This window comes from Protomyctophum bolini (genome assembly GCF_963924005.1).
Source record: "Protomyctophum bolini genome assembly, chromosome: 12".
NCBI lineage: Eukaryota > Metazoa > Chordata > Actinopteri > Myctophiformes > Myctophidae > Protomyctophum > Protomyctophum bolini.
Genome location: NC_137873.1, coordinates 38,724,385 through 38,749,862, shown reverse-complemented (window position 1 = coordinate 38,749,862; position 25,478 = coordinate 38,724,385). Strand labels below are relative to the sequence as shown.

Below are 25,478 nucleotides of genomic sequence, written 5' to 3'. Positions count from 1 at the left end.
ATGGCCTTTCTGAGGCCCCGGCTGGCTGTCAGTGAGGTCGTTATGTTGCTGCTTGGCTTTGACACCAAACGCCTCTCCGGTTTCCTCCCTCAGGTTCTCCCTTTCTTTTCTCTGTGGGCTCTGTCTGTCTTATCGCTAATGTTCTCGCTCTGCTTTTAATGCCGTCCTTTTTCTTTTTTATTTTGGTTTCTTTTGACAATCTTTTCTCCCTGCTCTGACTCTGTTTCTCTCTCTTTTTCGTGTTCATTCTCTCATTTCATTTCCCCCCCCCGTCTCTACTGTTCTTCTGTCTTTTTTCTTTTCCTCTTCTGGTCAGAGGAGCTGCTCTTCCCCTCCCCCCCCCCCCCCCCCCCCTCTTTGCCCTTCCTTGAGCGAAACTCGAGATCCCTGCCAGACAGGACAGGGATATAAATTCCAGGCCCTGTTGTAGTGTCGCACATTTTGGTTCGACAGGGAAAAACGAATGCATACTAGCATAAACCTTGTCAGAAGAAACCTTGTATATGTATCCCTATTTCATACTTACTGTACTAAGAGCGGTGCCCATTGCATTGGGCAGTCACTGGCCTGCTTGTGGAACGGTGCAAGTTGGAAATGCATGCCCAACTTAGTTGCCACAAACATATTTGCCACACTATACACATTTGTGATGTCAGAACAGGCCTGGAGCCTGTGTGTGTGTGTGTGTGTGTGTGTGTGTGTGTGTGTGTGTGTGTGTGTGACACGTGTGTGTGTGTGCAGGGGGGGGGCCTTGTCCAGAGCCCGGGGCAGGCAGAGGCCTTTTGTGGCGGTTCTGGACAACCGTGAGTCCGACGGACTCGACACCGGGCACTGCCACTCCCTGTGGGGGTGTGGAACGCATGTGTCGAATTTGAAGTCGGTGGGACGGACGGTTCTTGAGTTACGTGGATTACAGCCGTACACGACATACGTACGTACGTACGTACGTATGTATACGTACAGACAGACAGACAGACAGACATGGTGCATTTATAGATAGATGTTGTTCAGTTTGTTGTGCCCTACTTTTATACTTTGTCATAGCTGATTTGCAAGCTGCAGTCATAACACTTATAGCTCTGCTCTTTTTTTTTGCTATTTCTGAAGAATTGTGGGGGGAAAAAACAGGGACACCAGGCTGCAAATGGTTAAGTGTTTCTGTGTTTTATTAACCCATTCTGGTTGGTGTTTAGCTATGGAAAAATAGCAGATCTACAAGCTCATAGCGCGCTACAAGCTTGTATATGTCTGCTATTTTTTAAATATCATGAAAATGTGGCACATTATAACGTTATAATTCATAATATATCATATCATAATATCAACATTTCCTGAAAAGGTACACTTTTGGACATAATAAGGTTTCTGCCCGACAGTGACGGTAGATAGTTTGCGTCGCCTCCTTCGGGGCATTCCGCAGAGGGCGAAACAACAGACAGAAATGCGGTTTCTGCAAAAGTGGAGCAGGGAAATTAAAGCTTCTGTCTATAAGACTCTGAGAAGGGATTTGTTATGACGTTGACGCTTCATTTTGCAGACTGCCTGAGCAGAGGAGGATACGTCCTTGTTAACCGTGACATCTCATTTCAAACCATAGAGAGGAGGAACATGAAAGCCTTTAAACCGTTAAGACCTGACGTCGAAATTAAAAAAGAATAAAAAAAAAAAGTCTCATGAATCCTGACAGTTTTCTGAAAAACGTACGTTTCTATGTCAGTGGTTCTCAAACTATTTCATATCAAGGAGCCCCAGAATGCTATGTATTTGGCCACCGACTCCCATCTGAAAATATATAGTTCCAGGGAGACCCCCCCCCCCCCCCCCGCCCCAGAAGCAAAGATTTGAGCTAAAAACATTCGCTCTGAAAGAATATATATTCAAAGATTTGAGTTAAAAACATTCGCTCTGAAAGAATATATATTCAAAGATTTGAGTTAAAAACATTCGCTCTGAAAGAATATATATTCAAAGATTTGCGCCACATTTTTTCAAAAATTGCAGACCTACAAGTTCACAAGCTTGTAAATCTGCTATTTTTCAATAGCTAAAGTACAACATTAATGCTTTAAAACACCAAAAGGGGTTCCCGCCCCAAAAAGGGGACCTGATCTCGATTCTACAAATGCGCTCTAAATCAATGACCTAGCCTCGACCTCCTACAGGCGTATGGAAAGGCTCAACTTATGTTTCTTGGATAGTATTTTTATGTAGAATTAGAGAGCAGTTTATGTAGACTTATAGCTTTTTATGTAAACATAGCACTATATAGTTTATATGCATAGTTTCATAGATTTTCCACTGTTACACTCTTAGCTTATGTATGATTCATGATAACTACTTTGTATGTAGGCTATTTGATGTATTACCAATACCACCATGCTTTTTTATTCTTTGTTCTTGCTTAATGTAAGTCGCTCTGGATTAAGAGCGTCTGATAAATGCCTAAATTGTAAATTGTAAATCATTTCATCAGTTTTCTGAAAAACCTCATGTTTCTATGTCAGTCGCTCTTAAACATTTTCATGTCTAGGACCCCCAAAAATATATGTAATTGGCCGCCGACACCCAAGTGAAAATATGTTGTTCCAACAGGGACCCCCCTCCCCCAGAAGCAAAGATTCAAGTTAAAAACATTCATTCAAATAATATATATTCAAACATTTGCGCCACATTTGCGCTATTTTTCGAAAATAGCAGACCTACAAGCTACGAGCTTTGTAGATCTGCTATTTTTCAATAGCTAAAGCATAACATAATGCTTTAAACATCAAAAGGGGTTCCCGCCCAAAATGGGTTAAGCTTCTCAGTATTAGCGGGGCTGATGAATTAGCTCGGTGTGATTCCTGTCGGCGTAGAAAAGCTTTTCAAACGCAGGATGTCGTGTCTCTTCAAAGCTGCAAAAGCAAAGCCTAAAAAGAAAAAAAGCCACAGTCGAAAAAGCTGATTAAAGAGACTAGAAATAATTTACCATGTAAATGGAAAAATGTGGGCTTGTCTGTATGTATTCAGTTACATTTTAATTAGGATGACTATGTAAATGTACGTTAGTTTTTTTAGCCTTTATTCATCCCCGAATGTTACCGTCTTGCTTAAGGCCTGAGGACGCGTCTGTGTCACCTTATAGGTCGTAACCACTTTTAACCGTTATTTTAAACTGTATAGCTGTTGGAAAAATAGCAGATCTACAAGCTCATATAGCACAGCCCCGAGGTGCCACGCTATACGAGCTTGTAGATCTGCTATATTTTTTTGGAAAATCATGAAAACGCGTGCAAATCTTTGAATATTACATTCTTTCACAGCACACGTTTTTAACTCATATCTTTGGTGGTGGGGACAGACCGACCGGGTGAACAAAATATAAATTCATATGATTTTGGGGGTCCTTGACGTGAAAATGTTTGAGCGCCACTGACGTGGAAACCTAGTTTTGTTCATTAAACCAGCGTTGTTTTCAAATCAAAAAGTCGACGAACATTAGTCGACGAAATCAACACTGCCTATAACTGTACGAAACACACTGTAGAATCGGCCTCAGGTCAAACATGACATCATGGGTTATACTTATTATGTTATGGAATGATTTGTTTCATGTCTCTCGTTATTGTTCACTAAACACTTCTCCGTTTGTCTTTTCCTTCCCTTCCTCTTATCCCAGTCCTCCTCTTCCCAGGAGTTGTTGCACCACCTGCCGTCCCAGCCCACACAGGATGACCTCCATTTCCTCTTCAAACACTTCCGGAGCACGGAGAGCGTGGCGGACGAAGACGCCGCGCACCAGCCGCCGCCCGCCAGGCTCCGCTCCCGCAGTCTCAGGTGCTTAACTCATTTATTGGGGCGGCTAGCTGTTAGCACAAACCCCAGTTCCAGGAGCCACCACACGCGTTAGCACTAGCTACTACCACCAGTAAGACGCGCAAACAAGCGAACGCAGCTCGTACATATTTGGGTTTTGGACGTATAGCTGCTTTGGGGACTCCTTATATGGTTATGGCTGAGTCATGGTGACGTAATCACTCAGCTCCATATGCCATGCAGTAAGGGCCGTCGGGATCGGGAGTCGAACCTGCGTCACGCTGCCAGGCTCGGGCCAACGTGCCTGGACCGCTGAGCCACGGCCCAGGCCGACTTATAATGTTTTAATGTTTGCTTAACCCATTTTGGGTGGGAACCCCTTTTGGTGTTAGCATTATGTTATGCTTTAGCTATTGAAAAAGACGAGCTTGTAGGTCTGCTATTTTTGAAAAATCGAAGAACCACTGACATAGAAACATGGCTTTTTCAGAAAACTGTCAGGATGTAGAAGACAATTTTAGAATCTGATCTCAGGTCAAAATGGGTTAACAAACAGCACCCCCCAAAAAACAGGACCCCAGCCAAGTCTATACTTATACGTCCAAGTCTATACTTATAAGTCCAAGTCTATACTTATACGTCCAAGTCTATACTTATACGTCCAAGTCTATACTTATAAGTCCAAGTCTATACTTATAAGTCCAAGTCTATGCTTATAAGTCCAAGTCTATACTTATAAGTCCAAGTCTATGCTTATACGTCCAAGTCTATACTTATAAGTCCAAGTCTATACTTATAAGTCCAAGTCTATGCTTATAAGTCCAAGTCTATACTTATAAGTCCAAGTCTATACTTATAAGTCCAAGTCTATACTTATACGTCCAAGTCTATACTTATAAGTCCAAGTCTATACTTATAAGTCCAAGTCTATGCTTATAAGTCCAAGTCTATACTTATAAGTCCAAGTCTATACTTATACGTCCAAGTCTATACTTATAAGTCCAAGTCTATACTTATAAGTCCAAGTCTATACTTATAAGTCCAAGTCTATACTTATACGTCCAAGTCTATACTTATACGTCCAAGTCTATACTTATAAGTCCAAGTCTATACTTATAAGTCCAAGTCTATACTTATAAGTCCAAGTCTATACTTATACGTCCAAGTCTATACTTATAAGTCCAAGTCTATACTTATAAGTCCAAGTCTATGCTTATAAGTCCAAGTCTATACTTATAAGTCCAAGTCTATACTTATACGTCCAAGTCTATACTTATACGTCCAAGTCTATACTTATACGTCCAAGTCTATACTTATAAGTCCAAGTCTATACTTATAAGTCCAAGTCTATACTTATACGTCCAAGTCTATACTTATACGTCCAAGTCTATACTTATACGTCCAAGTCTATACTTATAAGTCCAAGTCTATACTTATACGTCCAAGTCTATACTTATACGTCCAAGTCTATGCTTATAAGTCCAAGTCTATACTTATAAGTCCAAGTCTATACTTATACGTCCAAGTCTATACTTATAAGTCCAAGTCTATACTTATACGTCCAAGTCTATACTTATACGTCCAAGTCTATACTTATAAGTCCAAGTCTATACTTATACGTCCAAGTCTATACTTATACGTCCAAGTCTATGCTTATAAGTCCAAGTCTATACTTATAAGTCCAAGTCTATACTTATACGTCCAAGTCTATACTTATAAGTCCAAGTCTATACTTATAAGTCCAAGTCTATACTTATACGTCCAAGTCTATACTTATACGTCCAAGTCTATACTTATAAGTCCAAGTCTATACTTATACGTCCAAGTCTATACTTATAAGTCCAAGTCTATACTTATACGTCCAAGTCTATACTTATAAGTCCAAGTCTATACTTATAAGTCCAAGTCTATACTTATAAGTCCAAGTCTATACTTATAAGTCCAAGTCTATACTTATAAGTCCAAGTCTATACTTATAAGTCCAAGTCTATACTTATAAGTCCAAGTCTATACTTATAAGTCCAAGTCTATACTTATACGTCCAAGTCTATACTTATACGTCCAAGTCTATACTTATAAGTCCAAGTCTATACTTATACGTCCAAGTCTATACTTATACGTCCAAGTCTATACTTATACGTCCAAGTCTATACTTATACGTCCAAGTCTATACTTATAAGTCCATGTCTATACTTATAAGTCCAAGTCTATGCTTATAAGTCCAAGTCTATACTTATAAGTCCAAGTCTATACTTATAAGTCCAAGTCTATACTTATAAGTCCAAGTCTATACTTATAAGTCCAAGTCTATACTTATAAGTCCAAGTCTATACTTATAAGTCCAAGTCTATACTTATAAGTCCATGTCTATACTTATAAGTCCAAGTCTATGCTTATAAGTCCAAGTCTATACTTATAAGTCCAAGTCTATACTTATAAGTCCAAGTCTATACTTATAAGTCCAAGTCTATGCTTATAAGTCCAAGTCTATACTTATACGTCCAAGTCTATACTTATACGTCCATGTCTATACTTATAAGTCCATGTCTATACTTATAAGTCCAAGTCTATACTTATACGTCCAAGTCTATACTTATAAGTCCAAGTCTATACTTATAAGTCCAAGTCTATACTTATAAGTCCAAGTCTATACTTATACGTCCAAGTCTATACTTATACGTCCAAGTCTATACTTATAAGTCCAAGTCTATACTTATAAGTCCAAGTCTATACTTATAAGTCCAAGTCTATACTTATACGTCCAAGTCTATACTTATAAGTCCAAGTCTATACTTATAAGTCCAAGTCTATGCTTATAAGTCCAAGTCTATACTTATAAGTCCAAGTCTATACTTATACGTCCAAGTCTATACTTATACGTCCAAGTCTATACTTATACGTCCAAGTCTATACTTATAAGTCCAAGTCTATACTTATAAGTCCAAGTCTATACTTATACGTCCAAGTCTATACTTATACGTCCAAGTCTATACTTATACGTCCAAGTCTATACTTATAAGTCCAAGTCTATACTTATACGTCCAAGTCTATACTTATACGTCCAAGTCTATGCTTATAAGTCCAAGTCTATACTTATAAGTCCAAGTCTATACTTATACGTCCAAGTCTATACTTATAAGTCCAAGTCTATACTTATACGTCCAAGTCTATACTTATACGTCCAAGTCTATACTTATAAGTCCAAGTCTATACTTATACGTCCAAGTCTATACTTATACGTCCAAGTCTATGCTTATAAGTCCAAGTCTATACTTATAAGTCCAAGTCTATACTTATACGTCCAAGTCTATACTTATAAGTCCAAGTCTATACTTATAAGTCCAAGTCTATACTTATACGTCCAAGTCTATACTTATACGTCCAAGTCTATACTTATAAGTCCAAGTCTATACTTATACGTCCAAGTCTATACTTATAAGTCCAAGTCTATACTTATACGTCCAAGTCTATACTTATAAGTCCAAGTCTATACTTATAAGTCCAAGTCTATACTTATAAGTCCAAGTCTATACTTATAAGTCCAAGTCTATACTTATAAGTCCAAGTCTATACTTATAAGTCCAAGTCTATACTTATAAGTCCAAGTCTATACTTATAAGTCCAAGTCTATACTTATACGTCCAAGTCTATACTTATACGTCCAAGTCTATACTTATAAGTCCAAGTCTATACTTATACGTCCAAGTCTATACTTATACGTCCAAGTCTATACTTATACGTCCAAGTCTATACTTATACGTCCAAGTCTATACTTATAAGTCCATGTCTATACTTATAAGTCCAAGTCTATGCTTATAAGTCCAAGTCTATACTTATAAGTCCAAGTCTATACTTATAAGTCCAAGTCTATACTTATAAGTCCAAGTCTATACTTATAAGTCCAAGTCTATACTTATAAGTCCAAGTCTATACTTATAAGTCCAAGTCTATACTTATAAGTCCATGTCTATACTTATAAGTCCAAGTCTATGCTTATAAGTCCAAGTCTATACTTATAAGTCCAAGTCTATACTTATAAGTCCAAGTCTATACTTATAAGTCCAAGTCTATGCTTATAAGTCCAAGTCTATACTTATACGTCCAAGTCTATACTTATACGTCCATGTCTATACTTATAAGTCCATGTCTATACTTATAAGTCCAAGTCTATGCTTATAAGTCCAAGTCTATACTTATAAGTCCAAGTCTATACTTATAAGTCCAAGTCTATACTTATAAGTCCAAGTCTATACTTATACGTCCAAGTCTATACTTATACGTCCAAGTCTATACTTATAAGTCCATGTCTATACTTATAAGTCCAAGTCTATGCTTATAAGTCCAAGTCTATACTTATAAGTCCAAGTCTATACTTATAAGTCCAAGTCTATACTTATAAGTCCAAGTCTATACTTATAAGTCCAAGTCTATACTTATAAGTCCAAGTCTATACTTATAAGTCCAAGTCTATACTTATAAGTCCAAGTCTATACTTATAAGTCCAAGTCTATACTTATAAGTCCATGTCTATACTTATAAGTCCAAGTCTATACTTATAAGTCCAAGTCTATACTTATAAGTCCAAGTCTATACTTATAAGTCCAAGTCTATACTTATAAGTCCAAGTCTATACTTATAAGTCCAAGTCTATACTTATACGTCCAAGTCTATACTTATAAGTCCAAGTCTATACTTTTCATGTTTGTTTAGAGTACAAGAAGTGAGGCGCCCCTCACTTCACGCACGTGTGATTTTCCCCCTCCCTCCACACCAAGGGCTCCACCCTTATCCCTAAACTAATTTGCCTTTTCTTTTTTTTTACTATTTAAAAATAGTTCAACTAGCCAATCTACAGCGACACGTTGTTAGCTTGTAGATCGGCTATTTGTACTATTTTTAAATGTTTTAAAGTAGTAAAAAATGGCAAATAAGGGGTAAGGGGTAAGATAAAGGGACAAATCTCTTTGCAGTAACATTGCTGATCTACAAGCTCACAATGCATTGCACTGCACTGTAAATCGGCAACAAACAAAAAAAGAATCCCCCAGAATTGTAACGCTATAGCGTTCATTTGGTTAAGATTGATATTTTGAGGTATAGTTCAGCTTTATCCCATTCTGAACGGGAACCCATTTTGGTGTTAGCATTATGTTATGCTTTAGCTATTGAAAAAATAGCAGATCTACAAGCTCGTAGCGCGCCACCGAGTGGCGCGCTACGAGCTTGTAGGTCTGCTATTTTTGAAAAATCGAAGAACGACTGTGACATTTTTAGAATCTGATCTCAGGTCAGAATGGGTTCATCATACCAGTGTGTCCCCAGTGGAAACCTCGTATGAATCTGATCTCAGGTCAGAATGGGTTAAGATTGATATTTTGAGGTATAGTTGAGCTTTATTTAGACCGGCAGGGCACAGAGAGGGAGACGGACGAACGGAACCGGGAACATCACGTTCGTTGACCCAGAAATCTGAATGATAAATGATGATGCAGACAATAGACTGACTCCTGCATGCTTTTGTTGTGCAAAAACAATCTGAAGCCTGTACGGCCTAGTTCAGCTGAACTTCACAGTATAGATCACATCATATATGGTTTATGCACCAACGCAGAACCACAGGCATGGACGTGAGTATTTAAATGTAAAGCAAATTAGTTTTAACTTTTAAACCCATTTTTAGACCCGAGACCAGATTCTACAAAATGTCTTCTAAATCCTGATGGGAGGCGGACTATTTTCCGGCAGCATTCTAGCCGACGGGGCAACGGTCCGCTCCGCAGCGGGGGGACCGTCGCTGCGATGCGAAAAAGCGATGGTCCGACATGCGCTGCTCCCGTGCTTGCGGTTAGGGTTAGGTTAGGATTGAGGTTTCGGATCAATATGCTGACCTGCACCCATCCTGATAGTTTTCTGAAATGCCCCATGTTTCTATGTCAGTGGTGCTCAAACTATTTCATGTCAAGGAAACCGCACTCACTCTGAAAGAATATATATTCAAAGGTTTGCGCCACATTTTCACAATTTTTAAAAGAATAGCAGAACCTACAAGCTTACAAGCCCAGGGCTTAAAGTTCTCAGTCCTGGGGACTGATTTCAGTCCTGAGGATCTCATAGGGGTCATTTAATGACATCAGTGCAGATTTGCAAAAAAACCCAAACATTTTCAGTCTTGGGATTGTTTTTGGCTTTAAGCCCTGCAAGCTTGTAGATCTGCTATTTTTCAATAGCTAAAGCATAATAAAATAATGCTTAAAACACCAAAAGGGATTCCCGCCCAGAATGGCCGTGCTGGAACGCTCACTCACTCCAAGCTTAGAAGAAGTAGTCAGGAAGTTTAGTTGGTGATATCCCTCTGGTGGAATTGACTCATCTCTTACCTGTGTGTTTGGTGCCCACTAGTGGGTCTGTGAGGATATTGCAATTTGCGAAGTGGTCTCCCAAATAATTGGCAAAGCAGTAACATTTGAAAAAAGATTGGGGGAACCAGTCAGTGTTGATTTCGTCGACTAAAACTAAGACGAGAAATGTTCGTCGACTAAACGAACTAATACTACCGGTGAATGGAAACTGAATGAAAACTAAGCTATGGTGACTAAAACCAAGACAATTTTGTGAACAAATAAAGACTAGACTAAAATGTTAGTCAGGGACTATAGTGGACAGGAGACCCAGTATAATAGGGGTTGCGTGCTGAAAATAGCAGATCTACAAGCTGCGCTGCGACGTGTTGTGTGAAAACTATTCAAGGAAATAGAAATTTGCTGCCAAAAACAACACCGGCACAGGCCCACCAAAATCAACTGTAGTCGATTTAGTCGACTAAAATCTTATGATATTTAGTCGACTAAAACTGGACTAACACTAAAACATTCCGGGTGACAAAAAATGTGACTAAATGAAAACTATTCAAAATTTGCTGGTAAAAACAACACTGGAACCAGTGCACTGAAGTGCCACACAGCAGCACTCATCTCAGCAGTAGCAGTAGAAGTAGACCAGAGCAGTGCTGCTGAGAGGCAAGCCTGTTGAAGACATTTAGGTGTGGCACAGTGTGTGTGCGTGTGTGTGTGTGTGTGTGTGTGTGTGTGTGTGTGTGTGTGTGTGTGTGTGTGTGTGTGTGTGTGTGTGGTGTGTGTGTGTGTGTGTGTGTGTGCGTGTGTGCGTTTGTGTGGAGGGTGGTGGAATGGACTTGATGTGGTTGGCTTTACCATGACGTGATCCTGCTTGTGCATGTGCAAAGCACGCATGCACGCACACACACACACACACACACACACACACACACACACACACACACACACACACACACACACACACACACACACACACACACGCAGCCTGTGGCCGCTATAGGAGAGCTTGTATAGGTCTGCTATTTTTGAAAAATCGTGAAAATGTGGCGCACATTTTTGAGTATATATTCTTTCAGAGCGAACGTTTTTTAAGTCAAACATTTGCTTCTGGGGGGTGGGGGGGGGGAAGTCCCTGGAACAACATATTTTCAGATGGGGCTCGGCGGCCAATTACATATCATTTTTTGGGGGTCCTTGACGTGAAATAGTTTGAGAACCACTGACATCGTTTTTCAGAAAACTGTCAGGGATTAGAAGGCATTTGTAGAATCGTCCGCAGGTCTAAATGGGTTAATATAGCAGCATCAAAGAAATTACATTTTTGAATACTGTACATACTGTACAGAACCCAAATATGGGTGCCCGGCCTGAGGGGGTAAGATACCAATAGGGGTTCCCGCCCAGAATATGAACTAAAAAGGAGTGAAGCCATGTTGCTCAAGTGATCTCTCATCAGTCACCAGATCGCTCCACTCGGTGGCGCGCTATGAGCTTGTAGATCTGCTATTTTTCAATAGCTAAAGCATAACATAATGCTTAAAACAAACACCAAAAGGGGTTAAATCAAAGTAAATGAATACATGGAGGATATGCTTCCCAGCTTACAGGCGAACATAGTCACTGCACAGCATTATGTGTAGCGCACGCACACACACACACACACACACACACACACACACACACACACACACACACACACACACACAGAAGCAACTGCAACGCTTTAAAACAAACTGCAACTATTTTTAAACGCCAGAGATGACTATAGTCACCCGTAATTCACCAGCTGAAGAGGCCGATGAATAATGTCTGGTGTTCCCCCCCATATATAAATATACCGGTAGGTCTTTAACCCATTCTGACCTGAGATCAGATTCATACGAGGTTTCCACTGGACACACACTGGTCTGATGAACCCATTCTGACCTGAGATCAGATTCTAAAAATGTCAGTCGTTATTAGATTTTTCAAAAATAGCAGACCTACAAGCTCTTAGCGCGCCACTCGGTGGCGCGCTATGAGCTTGTAGATCTGCTATTTTTCAATAGCTAAAGCATAACATAGTGCTAACACCAAAATGGATTCCCGATCAGAATGGGTTAAGAAAACTCATCGACTCCGTGGTGAATATTGCAAATACGATGTCATTATATTGGGGCAATATACCGTAATAGGTTTAATCATTTGTTTTCATTAGGCATGATGTTATACTTTAGCTATTGAAAAATAGCAGTTCTACAAAGCTCGTAGCGCGGCACCGAGTGCAATCTTGAAAATGTGGCGCAAGTCTTTGAATATATATATTCTTTCGAGTGAACATTTTTAATTCACAACTTTGCTCCTGGGGGGGGGGTGGGTCCCTGGGACAACATATTTTGAGATGGGGTCGGCGGCCAGATACATATAATTGCGGGGCTCCTCCACATGAAGAGGTTTGAGAACCACTGAAATATAGAAACGTAGGTTTTCACTTTCAGAAAACTGTCAGGATTTGGAAGAGTTTTATAGAATCGACTTCAGGTCTAAATGGTTTAAAGTGAAGAAAAAAAAGTGCCTTTACAAACTAACTTAAAATAAAATTCACAGGTGTTTAGCGTGAACATATACCCTTATAGCCCGGCTTATACAGACAGAAAAATTATGTATCCACAAAGTGCAATAGTTAAAAGAAATATGTGAGCGAATGCCACTTGCTTTCTGAACGTATACAATACGTTATACATTCAGTACTGTACCTGTTCATAACAGGAGTCTACACTAAATGGGCCTTTCATTTAAATATAAGACCAGGGATTCTGTCATGCTGCTAAATTACGTAGATTATAACATTTATGTAACTGTGGTTTCTGGGCCAGCTTTGAGTAACTGCACACATTTGCCATGGTGAACTATAAATAGAAAACTAGAAATAGTATCGGAGGGTGTGTGTGTGTGTGTGTGTGTGAGTGTGTGTGTGTGTGTGTGTGTGTGTGTGTGTGTGTGTGTGTGTGCGTGTGTGTGTGTGTGTGTGCCACTACTCATGTTGTCACCAAATAATAGCAGCAGGGAGGGCACATGTGCAACTGTTGATATTTGCCCTGAAATAGACTGTGTGTAACAGGTTGACGCTGTATTTACTACTAGCATGCAATATTATATGTGGACATAACATGGATCACTATTTATAACATAACGTTGACATTACGTTGATTTATAATGGCACACACACACACACACACACACACACACACACACACACACACACACACACATGGCACCACTTCTAACGGAGTAGATAAGGCCATGTGAATGTGGTATGTGAAATCGATCAGTATCATAGTAACAAAGTATCCACTTCAAACGTGGCATGTCGATGGCTACAAAGTGACAAAGAAACATAAGGTTGACTCCCCCGTGAAGCCCTCTGAATTTATTTTTACGGCGGTGAGAAATTGACTGCGCGTGAATTCTAAAAATGACACGGTAGACCTGACGGCGATTCTACAAATGCCTTCTAAAATCCTGATAGTTTTCTGAATATAAACCTCATGTTTCTATGTGAGTCGGACCCCCAAGATTATGATGTAAAACCGCTATCTGAATATATGTTGTTCCAGGGACCCCCCCCCCCCCCCCTCCCAGAAGCAAAGATTTGAGTTAAAAACGTTCGCTCTGAAAGAATATATTCCAACTTGGTGACTCATTTTCATGATTTGTCAAAAATAGAAGATCTACAAGCTCGTAGCGCGGCACTAATGCTTGAAACACCAAAAGGGGTTCCCGCCCAGAATGGCATATATATATAGTTAAAAGAACATAACCCATAAATTAACATTTTTTGCAACTCTTTATCTCTGCACATAGCCCTGGGCGGACGTGTGGGACATTCGACAATGAGATCGTCATGATGAACCACGTTTACAAAGAGCGATTTCCCAAGGTACAGTATCATTTTCATGTTTCCTTTTCATGTCTCTTGCTCTACTACTGTACACTAGGTGAAGATCACATGTCCTGTCCCATAATATACTGTACCACATTTTCACATTTAGCGACACACCAGGCGCTATCCCGGATGTAAAATCAAAAATCAAATCAAATTTTATTTATAGAGCACATTTTCAAAGACCAGGAGGCCAACCAAAGTGCTGTACAGGAAACATGACACAAGTAACATAGTAAAACAAAATCAAAGCAACACAAAAAGTACACAGGTTAATTAGGTCAAACATTGAAAGCCAGGGAGAAGAAATGGGTTTTTAGTAAAGACTTAAAGGCCTCTAAGGAGGGAGCAGACTTAATGAGGGGGCAGACAGTTCCAGAATTTGGGGCCAGCCACCGAAAAGGCACGGTCACCTCTGGACCTGAGATTGGAATTGGGCACAGTCGGATGTAGCTAGAAGTAGCTTTATGTAGCCAAAACACCCCCGAGGCGATCGACAACAACGAGCTATGATTAATTGTAACGCGACTTGGGACGGGACTGCGACCGACCGTCTCTAAAACATAATCTCTGATTAGAATGTGTTGTTCCGCTGCTGCTGCTGCTTCTCGCTGAGCACACATGAACGCTAAAGATACACCAAGGATGGGACAGTGATGTCACTGTTATGCTACGCAACACGGAAGCAGTGTTGTTTTTGGCCCGGATTTTTAGATTTTAGTTTTCAGTCGTAGTAGTCTCTTCAATAGTTTTCATTTCGTTTCAGTCACATTTTAGTCACCTGGAATGTCTAGTTTTAGTCGAATCCACAGTTGATTTAGTCGACTAAAATGTATTTTGGCGGGCCTCGATGCCGTCGTAATGACAGTTATTTTTCACTTGCTGAAAATAGCCGATCTACAAGCCCACGCGCGACGCTTTGTGAGCTTGTAGATCGGCTATTTTCAGCATGCAACCAAGTGTAAAATGACTAGTCATCATAGCGCAGTTTTCATTTAGTTTCCATTTAGTTACCTTTTTCGTCAGTGGAAAAAGGTAGTCGACGAACATTCTTCGCCCATAGTTTTAGTCGACGAAAACAACACTGCGGTGAACGGTGGTTGGGGAAACGGTGATTTAGCACACAGTCACTAACTTCTGTGTGGTTTAACAAGTAAGACGTGCAGATGTGGGAAGCGAACGCAGCTCGTAAATTGCAATAACAACAATTAGAATAAATTACGTACTTTCAAGTATTTTCCTTTTAAGTTTTTTTGTGTCTGTGTGTGTGTGTTTTTTTTTTAAGTTGAATATTTTTAGTTTTCCGTAAGTTTCTTTTTTGTAAGTTTTTTTAAAAGTTTTTTTAAGTTAAGTGTGTGTGTGTGTGTGTGTTTTTGTGTGTGATACAGCTCTGCCTCTGGTGGCGGGCCACACACACACACACACACACACACACACACACACACACACACACGCACACACACACACACACACACACACACACAGACAGACAGTTTTGGCCAGCTTCTATATAGTTAGTGCTCACTGCATTCGCAATCAAAGTTTCCTATATGTGACCGGGGACAGTGGTTTGATATACAAGGGGGACATGGTCATGTTTCAGTTCTTTACATATTATGAAACTGCACACTGTAACCTTTCATATGATGTATTGCTCATTGGAATTGGGGAAAAAAATTAAGAAGATATGACCTGATATGAAGATATGATCTGAAACTTGTTGAACCGGAAAAACCCCAAAGTACAGAATTTGCCCCTGCAAAGTTTTAAAAGAAAAATATACCGGGTTGGCTGCTTATTTCTCTCACAGAATCTGGCAACCCCACAACGATTAGCCGTTAGCTACAAAAGCTAATATATTGATATCAATCCTGTGTCTCTATAACATCTCAGGCGACGGCCCAGATGGAAGGCCGCCTGCTGGACGTCATCGCTGACTACTCCCCGGGGAGCAGCCTGCCGCTGGCCGACGGCGTGCTGGGCTTCATCCAGCACCAGCTGGTGGAGCTGGCCCGGGACTGCCTGGACAAGTCCTACCAGGGCCTGGTCACCTCGCGCTACTTCATGGAGCTGCAGGAGAAACTGGAGAAGCTGTTACACGAGGTGGGGGGAGGAGAGAGTTGGCATTGTTGTTTTAATATCGCTTTTTTTCATTGGGGACAGTTAACCCATTCTGACCTGAGATCAGATTCATACGAGGTTTCCACTGGACACACACTGGTCTGATGAACCCATTCTGACCTGAGATCAGATTCTAAAAATGTCAGTCGCTCTTCGATTTTTCTAAAATAGCAGACCTACAAGCTCGTAGCGCGCCACTCGGTGGCGCGCTATGAGCTTGTAGATCTGCTATTTTTCAATAGCTAAAGCATAACATGATGCTAACACCAACATGGGTTCCCGGTCAGAATGGGTTAAGGTCTACCTATACCTACAGAAACCTGCAAAACTCACAGTCCCACAAACATTTTGTTATCCCGGGGATTTATAAGATTTGTGTTGTTAAAATGATTCTTTGGAAATTGCTGATCCGCAAGCTCACATCGTGTTGTGAGGTTGTAGATCCGTAGGGACCCCTCTCAACCCTGGGGGGGGACAACGGTCCCTGAAGGACTCATTTTCTCCCCATGGCTTTTCTTTGAGCATTACAGTACGTCAGTCTTCTGAAAAGGAGGCCAAATTTGAGAATCAAGTTATAATAAGATCACAGGGTTCCTTTCCAAACGACCCCAATTGGTAGCAATTATTATTGTCCAGACCCTGGGTGTGTCTCTTCAAAATAATTATTTTCAAGTCATGATGGCAGCAAATATGAGTTTCCAGCTGGGATGGTAGTTTCATTAAATCAAACATTTCTCACAGTCCGGTTCTCTAACCCATTTAGGCTCTGACGTCGAAAATTAAAAACAAAATGTCTTCTAAATCCTGACAGTTTTCTGAAAACCCTGTTTCTATGTCAGTGGTTCTCAAAATCTTTCATGTCAAGGACTCAAAATATTATATGTATTTGGCCGCCGACCCCCATCTGAAAATGTTGTTTCAGTGACACCCCCCCCCCCCCCCCCCCCCCAGAAGCAAAGATATAAGTTAAAAACGTTCAATGTGAAAGAATATATATTGGAAAGATTTGCGCTAACATTTTCACGATTAAAAAAAAAGTAAGCTTTTAAATAAGTGGTTTTAAAAGCTATAAGGTGACACAGATGCGTCCTCAGGTCTAAATCTAAACCTTTACACTCTGCAACCGTAGCGACCAAATGTTGTAGAAATGTAGAACTGGTTTATGATCGGTCCTGTAAACCCACGTTCTGACATGATTGGATTAGGAATATTAACCGGTAACACCCAAAGAGAACTCCCTGTGACCTCAATCTTTCAGTAGCAGTATTAGTGAACTCACGCTGATAAGGCTGCTATCTGATAATGGCAAGGTAATGCTAGATTAAGATAGGGGAACGGTGTTGATACGTTTATTCATACACCTTTTCACAGTCAGCCAGTGTAGCAATGAGACATTTCCCAGCAGAAAAGGTTGGTATATGACTATAACTGCCGAGCCTTTGCTGTCGCAGCCCCCAAAATTTGGAACAGCATCCCACTCAATGTCAGATATGCCCCCTCCACTGAGAGTTTTAAGTCTAGGCTCAAAACGTTCCTCTACTCTCAAGCCTTCCAGTCCCCCTAATTTTACTCTTGCACTTTATACATTTTTTTTTTATTGTTTCACTGATGTATTGTATTGCACCGTATTGTATTGTTTTCTTTGACCTGTGAAGCACTTTGGTACGATGAGAGTCGTTTTTAAATGTGCTATACAAATAAAATTGATTTGATTTGATTTGATAACTAAATGAACAATATGGCCCAAAAACTTTCAGTGAACCTACTGCTCAGTGGCCTTGTGGTTAGAGTGTCCGCCCTGAAACTGGGAGGTCGGGGTTTGATCCCCGGCCGGGTCATACCAAAGACTGTAAAAATGAGACCCAGTGCCTCCCTGCTGGACACTCAGCATCAAGGGTTGGATTGGGGGTGGGAATTGAGGACGCTGGCGTCGACTGTTCGCCGCTTCACCTCCCAATGTATGAATGAATGAACCATTGTAAAGCGCTTTGAGTAGGCACGTAGTGCATAGAAAAGCACCATAAAAATGCAATTCATTATTATTATTATTATTACTGTACGGTAATGCACGGCCCACATACTCCAGGACCTGGCTGGAGATATGTATGCACTTCATTTAGCAGAGAATATCTCAACCGCGAACAACTTGGGAACTGTGAAAAATTCTCTATCCCGGGGGTGGATATATACCCAAAAATGACCACGTCCTTTTTAATATAACCGCCACATAAAACATGCCTCTATCTTCCATCTAAACCGTTGGAGCTACAGATCAAAATGTTCAGAATACTCATGTTTGAATACTCAGCCACATGTCACATACTGTACACGTACAATGTATTTGACAATGTACTTTTTGTTCCTACTCTCTCTCTCTCCCTCTCTCTCTTTCTCTCTCCCTCTCTCTCTCTCTCTCTCCCCAGGCGTACGAGCGTTCCGAGAGCGAAGAGGTCACCATCATCATCAAACTGGTGAAGAACATTCTCATCATCATCTCCCGGCCCGCCAGGCTACTGGAGTGTCTGGTAAGACCGCAGCTACTCCGCTATAGCACTTTAACCCATCGACATTTAAAAAAATAAATCTTCTAAATCCTGACAGTTTTCGGAAATACCTCATGTCTCTGCGTGCTCGATATTTCATGTCAAGGACCCCGAAAATGATATAATCGTCCGCCGACCCCCCCATCTGAACATATGTTGTTCCAGGGACCCTCCCCCCAGAAGCAAAGATTTGAGTTAAAAACGTTGGCTCTGAAAGAATATATTCAAAGCTTTGCACTACATTTTCATGTTTTTTTTTCCAAAAATAGCAGACATATAAGTTGATAGCGTAACCCATTCTGCTATTTTTTTTAATTGAAGAACCACTGACATAGAAATATAGCTTTAGATTGTGGGGGCCTAAATAATATAGTAGAAGCGTTTTTTATCAATAATTGATCAATGTCACCATGGTCCAACACACTACAAATTAAGAAAAAAATGAAAACGTTTTTCTTTTTCTTTTTTTAGAACACATTGCCAAAAGGGCAGGGGGTGCTCTAGCACCCCCCCAGTGTCTATCTGTGCACGCCACTGGCCCTTACTATTCTGTGTATACGACGTCCGACAGGAGTTTGACCCAGAGGAGTCTACCATCGCCTGGAGACGGCGAGGGCCAGGCCAAGGGCAGCCAGGGCATCAAGACGGACATCCCTCGCTACATCATCAGCCAGCTGGGCCTCACCAGGGACCCTCTGGAAGGTAGACCGCCTTCTTTTTCTCCTTTATCCCACCATTTTTGTAACCCATTTTTCACCCCTGTGTCAATTGTCTAATGTGGTCCTATGGGCTCTACACACACACACACACACACACCCTCCGCCAACCTGGGGAGAGCAACGGACTTGAACTCATGCTTCCTTCATGCCATGAGTGTCCAAGTCGCTCCTTTACACCTGACAGGGGGGGGGGGGGGTTTCCCTGGTTGGACGTCGTAGCGCGTGGAAGGAACACGTTATTCCAACCAGTTCCTTTCCCCCTCCATCAGGCGCCACCCAATTGACATAGGACTTCGGCAATGGCGGTATAAGTGTTTTAATGGCAGTGCGAGTCTGTCTAACATCGTGTTCTCACAGATCGTCATATCCCGGGGCGTTGCGTCTCCGTTAGTATACCTCTTGCTTCAGAAAGCATTATTGTGGTGGGTTGTTCTGGAGCCCCTCCTGTTACTGTGTCAGGATTCTGAATTCCCCCTGTGGTTTCCCCCCCAGCTTTGTGCTTCTTGCCCTGGCCTGGCAACAATGCAATGGAGCGCTCCACCCACTCTGCTAAGTGTGCCACAGGCCATTTGATAAGGGTACTAAAGGACTCCCTCGGCAGGACACCGTCTTATACAACGTTGTGCAAATATAGAGTGTATACAATCTGGCTCTCTGATGCCCCGTTCCAAACACACAATTTCCTGGTTGACTGAAATAAACACACACACACGCGCGCACACACACACCACACACACACACACACACACACACACACACACACACACACACACCACACGCACACACACACACGCACACACACACACACACACACACACACGCACGCACACACACACACACACACACACACACACACACACACACACACCACACACACACACACACACACAATACTGTATTTGTCAATAGGAACAGGTTATGTGGTTTGTTGGCCATGGTGGTTGTGCAGTATATATGTCACTATGGTCAGATGGTGTGTAAATCTGCAACCTGATACATGAAAGCTTTGTGGGTTTTTTTGTGAGGGGCGCAAGCCCCTCCTATATTCAGCTATAGTATAGAGATTGTTGTCCTAACACAAACCTTGAATGCCATGAATGGAGAATTGTATTGCTTAAAGTAACTACAGTATAAGCAATAATATGTCAAAAAATGTAATTACCTATTTTTTATTGTATTCAGACAGCCAGCAATGGCTCTCAAACATGTTTTGCCTCTTGTGACACATCTAGGGGCCACAATCTGCAACATTCAAAGATTTTTCCTAGAAGCTTTAGTCATTGGTCATTTGCCTGTCTACTTCGGGTTGGTTAGTCATTTCAGCAGGGTCTTTTTTTTGGCCAATGACAAGGCTTCTAGCAAAGTCTTTGAATGCAGATTGTGGCCCCTAGATGTGTCACAGAGACCACATCTCTGTGTTTGACTCATCGCTGGCTGTCTGAATACCTACAAATAAAATCATACATTTGACATGTTATTGCTTATAGCTACTTTAACCCATTCTTAAACGGGAACCCCTCTTCGTGTTTTTAACCCATTCTGACCTGAGATCAGATTCATACGAGGTTTCCACTGGACACACACTGTGTCTGATTAACCCCATTCTGACCTGAGATCAGATTCTAAAAATGTCAGTCGTTCTTCGATTTTTCAAAAAATTGCAGACCTACAAGCTCGTAGCCGCGCCACTCGGTGGCGCGCTATGAGCTTGTAGATCTGCTATTTTTCAATAGCTAAAGCATAACATGATGCTAACACCAAAATGGTTCCCGTTCAGAATGGGTTAAGCATTATGTTATACTTAAGCTATTGAAAAATAGCAGATCTACAAGCTCATAGCGCGACACCGAGTGCCGCACTGCGAGCTTGTAGATCAAATCTTTGAATATATAATATTCTTCAGAGCGAACGCTTTTAACTCAAATCTGGGTCCCTGGAACTTATTTCCAAAGGAGGCTGGCGGCCAATTACATAGGCCTATAATTTTTGGGGTCCTTGACATGAGATATTGAGCACCACTGGTGCATAGGTATTTCAGAAAACTGTCATGATTTAGAAGACTTTTTTTTGTTTTAAATGTTGACGTCAGGTCAAAATGGGTTAAGAAGTGGGTCTTGATAACACTTTGAATAGGGTGGAACACAGCACAGTAGACTGACCTGGTGTCTGTTTCTCCTTTGGCAGATATGGATGAATAGGGTGGAACACAGCACAGTAGACTGACCTGGTGTCTGTTTTTCCTTTGGCAGATATGATGAATAGGGTGGAACACAGCACAGTAGACTGACCTGGTGTCTGTTTTTCCTTTGGCAGATATGGATGAATAGGGTGGAACACAGCACAGTAGACTGACCTGGTGTCTGTTTTTCCTTTGGCAATATGGAGAATAGGGTGGAACACAGCACAGTAGACTGACCTGGTGTCTGTTTTTCCTTGGCAGATATGGATGAATAGGGTGGAACACAGCACAGTAGACTGACCTGGTGTCTGTTTTTCCTTTGGCAGATATGGATGAATAGGGTGGAACACAGCACAGTAGACTGACCTGGTATCTGTTCTCCTTTGGCAGATATGGAGGAATAGGGTGGAACACAGCACAGTAGACTGACCTGGTGTCTGTTTTTCCTTTGGCAGATATGGAGGAATAGGGTGGAACACAGCACAGTAGACTGACCTGGTGTCTGTTTCTCCTTTGGCAGATATGGATGAATAGGGTGGAACACAGCACAGTAGACTGACCTGGTGTCTGTTTTTCCTTTGGCAGATATGGATGAATAGGGTGGAACACAGCACAGTAGACTGACCTGGTGTCTGTTTTTCCTTTGGCAGATATGGATGAATAGGGTGGAACACAGCACAGTAGACTGACCTGGTGTCTGTTTTTCCTTTGGCAGATATGGAGGAATAGGGTGGAACACAGCACAGTAGACTGACCTGGTGTCTGTTTTTCCTTTGGCAGATATTGATGAATAGGGTGGAACACAACACAGTAGACTGACCTGGTGTCTGTTTTTCCTTTGGCAGATATGGATGAATAGGGTGGAACACAGCACAGTAGACTGACCTGGTATCTGTTCTCCTTTGGCAGATATGGAGGAATAGGGTGGAACACAGCACAGTAGACTGACCTGGTGTCTGTTTTTCCTTTGGCAGATATGGAGGAATAGGGTGGAACACAGCACAGTAGACTGACCTGGTGTCTGTTTCTCCTTTGGCAGATATGGATGAATAGGGTGGAACACAGCACAGTAGACTGACCTGGTGTCTGTTTTTCCTTTGGCAGATATGGATGAATAGGGTGGAACACAGCACAGTAGACTGACCTGGCGTCTGTTTTTCCTTTGGCAGATATGGATGAATAGGGTGGAACACAGCACAGTAGACTGACCTGGTGTCTGTTTTTCCTTGGGCAGATATGGATGAATAGGGTGGAACACAGCAGAGTAGACTGACCTGGTGTCTGTTTCTCCTTTGGCAGATATGGATGAATAGGGTGGAACACAGCACAGTAGACTGACCTGGCGTCTGTTTTTCCTTTGGCAGATATGGATGAATAGGGTGGAACACAGCACAGTAGACTGACCTGGTGTCTGTTTTTCCTTGGGCAGATATGGATGAATAGGGTGGAACACAGCACAGTAGACTGACCTGGTGTCTGTTTTTCCTTTGGCAGATATGGATGAATAGGGTGGAACACAGCACAGTAGACTGACCTGGTGTCTGTTTTTCCTTTGGAAGATATGGATGAATAGGGTGGAACACAGCACAGTAGACTGACCTGGTGTCTGTTTTTCCTTTGGCAGATATGGATGAATAGGGTGGAACACAGCACAGTAGACTGACCTGGTGTCTGTTTTTCCTTTGGCAGATATGGAGGAATAGGGTGGAACACAGCACAGTAGACTGACCTGGCGTCTGTTTTTTCCTTTGGCAGATATGGTCCATTTGGAACAGACCAGCCCGGGCCACGGAGCAGCCAGCAGGGATCATGATGACAACGGAGAGGTACTGTAAACTTTAACCCATTCTGACCTGAGATCAGATTCATACGAGGTTTCCACTGGACACACACTGGTCTGATTAACCCATTCTGACCTGAGATCAGATTCTAAAAATGTCAGTCGTTCTTTGATTTTTCAAAAAATAGCAGACCTACAAGCTCGTAGCGCGCCACTCGGTGGCGCGCTACGAGCTTGTAGATCTGCTGTTTTTCAATAGCTAAAGCATAACATGATGCTAACACCAAAATGAGTTCCCGTTCAGAATGGGTTAAATGTTGAGTATGGGTCCCCAGGATGTAGAAACTGCCGGATGCTAATTTATGTACCATGTGACATGTCAAACTATAGGGTTTTCATGATGCTGAATCCATTCCAAGCATTAGTTTTGCACAAAAACAACTCGTTGGGCTAAAAACGGCCATTAACTTTGACCCCTCTATCACATGGAACTATTTTTTGGGGCGTAGTGATATAGACACAAACAACATAGTTCCGTGTGATAGAAAATAGAGATACAAACATTTACAAAAGTTAGTAACAAAAAGCACTAATATTTTAGAAATGGGTCAACGATACAAATTACGTTAGTTTTGTGGATTAATTTACTTTTAAATTAAAAGTAAATTTTGCGGTCACAAAATGACCGGAACTACTTAATATTTCACCAAAACCAGAGCAGAACTCCCACCACGGGACTCGGGCAATCAATTAATACAGTTGCAACCACTATATTAATGGCAAGTATTTCATACAGCTTAAGTTAAAAAGAAATCGGAACTATCCCTGTAATATAACGTGTTACCGCATTTTCATCAGGACTGTGTGGAGAATTGACATTCGCAGGCATCGTACTAACTTAACTTTGTGTGCGTGTGTGTGTGTGTGTGTGTGTGTGTGTGTGTGTGTTGTGTGTGTTGTGTGTGTGTGTGTGTGTGTGTGTGTCTGTGTGTGTCTGTGTGTGTGTGTGTGTGCATGCGTGCGTGTTTCAGGGTCGCACCCCTCCACGCAGGAAACCACTGGAGAGTGACTTTGAGACCATCAAGCTAATCAGTAACGGAGCCTATGGGTGATTTTTGGCTTTGATCTCTGTGGACCCTCAGCTTGTAGGTCTGCTATTTTTGAAAAATCGTTAAAATGTGCTGAAAATCTATGAATAATTTGAATTTGAATAACGTTTTTAACTCAAATCTTTTGCTTCTGAGGGGGGTCCCTGGAACAACATATTTTATGATAGGGGGGGGGGGGGGGGGGTGGGGGGGGTCGGTGGCCAAATAATTCATATAATTCAGGGGGTCCTTGACATGAAATATTGAGCACCATCTGATACAGAAACATAAGGTTTTTCAGAAAACTGTCAGGATTTTGAAGACGTCAGGCCTAAATGGGTTTTAACCCATTCTGGGGCGGGAACCCCTTTTTTGGTGTCAACATTACGTTATGCTTTAGCTCTTGAAAAATAGCAGATCTACAAGCTCATAGCGCGCCACCGAGTGGCGCGCTACGAGCTTGTAGGTCTGCTATTTTATTTTTTTAAATCGAAGAACGACTGACATAGAAACGTAGCTTTTTCAGAATGTGTTAATGTGACTCTGACTCTTGTCCTCCTCCCTCCTTCCTCCTCCAGCGCTGTGTTTCTGGTTCGCCAACAAGGACACGCGGCAGCGCTTCGCCATGAAGAAGATCAACCGGCAGAACCTGATGCTGCGGAACCAGATCCAGCAGGTCTTCGTGGAGAGAGACATCCTGACGTTCGCCGAGAACCCCTTCGTGGTCTCCATGTTCTGCTCCTTCGAAGCCCGGAGGCACCATCTGCATGGTCATGGAGTACGTGGAAGGTACGGTGGAAGGTTGTTGGGGCGTTTTTTCTGCTCTTGGACGGTGTGCGGTGGATGTGCGTATTTTGCTCCAAGGAACAGCAATGTCCGTGAATATATACAACGCGTCGCGCTCCGACGCGTTGTGAGATTGTATATCTGCTATTTTCAGCATGCAACCAAAGTGTAAAATATGTCATTACAACGACA

At 41.7% G+C, this 25,478-nt stretch overlaps 2 protein-coding genes across 2 annotated transcripts in view; both read left to right on the top strand.

Moving 5' to 3' along the window:
* LOC308325358 (microtubule-associated serine/threonine-protein kinase 3-like) lies at positions 1-25,141 on the top strand (the record flags this gene model as incomplete). Its single annotated transcript, XM_080777842.1, has 9 exons — positions 1-93; positions 3,659-3,816; positions 13,992-14,067; positions 15,964-16,173; positions 18,615-18,716; positions 19,306-19,436; positions 23,388-23,458; positions 24,444-24,520; positions 25,079-25,141. The coding sequence occupies 7 exons, from the start codon at positions 1-3 to the stop codon at positions 23,443-23,445; spliced, it is 828 nt and encodes a 275-aa protein (XP_080633968.1). The 3' UTR covers positions 23,446-23,458; positions 24,444-24,520; positions 25,079-25,141.
* LOC308325652 (microtubule-associated serine/threonine-protein kinase 3-like) overlaps positions 1-25,478 on the top strand; it is a 106,742-nt gene that overhangs the window by 55,200 nt on the left and 26,064 nt on the right.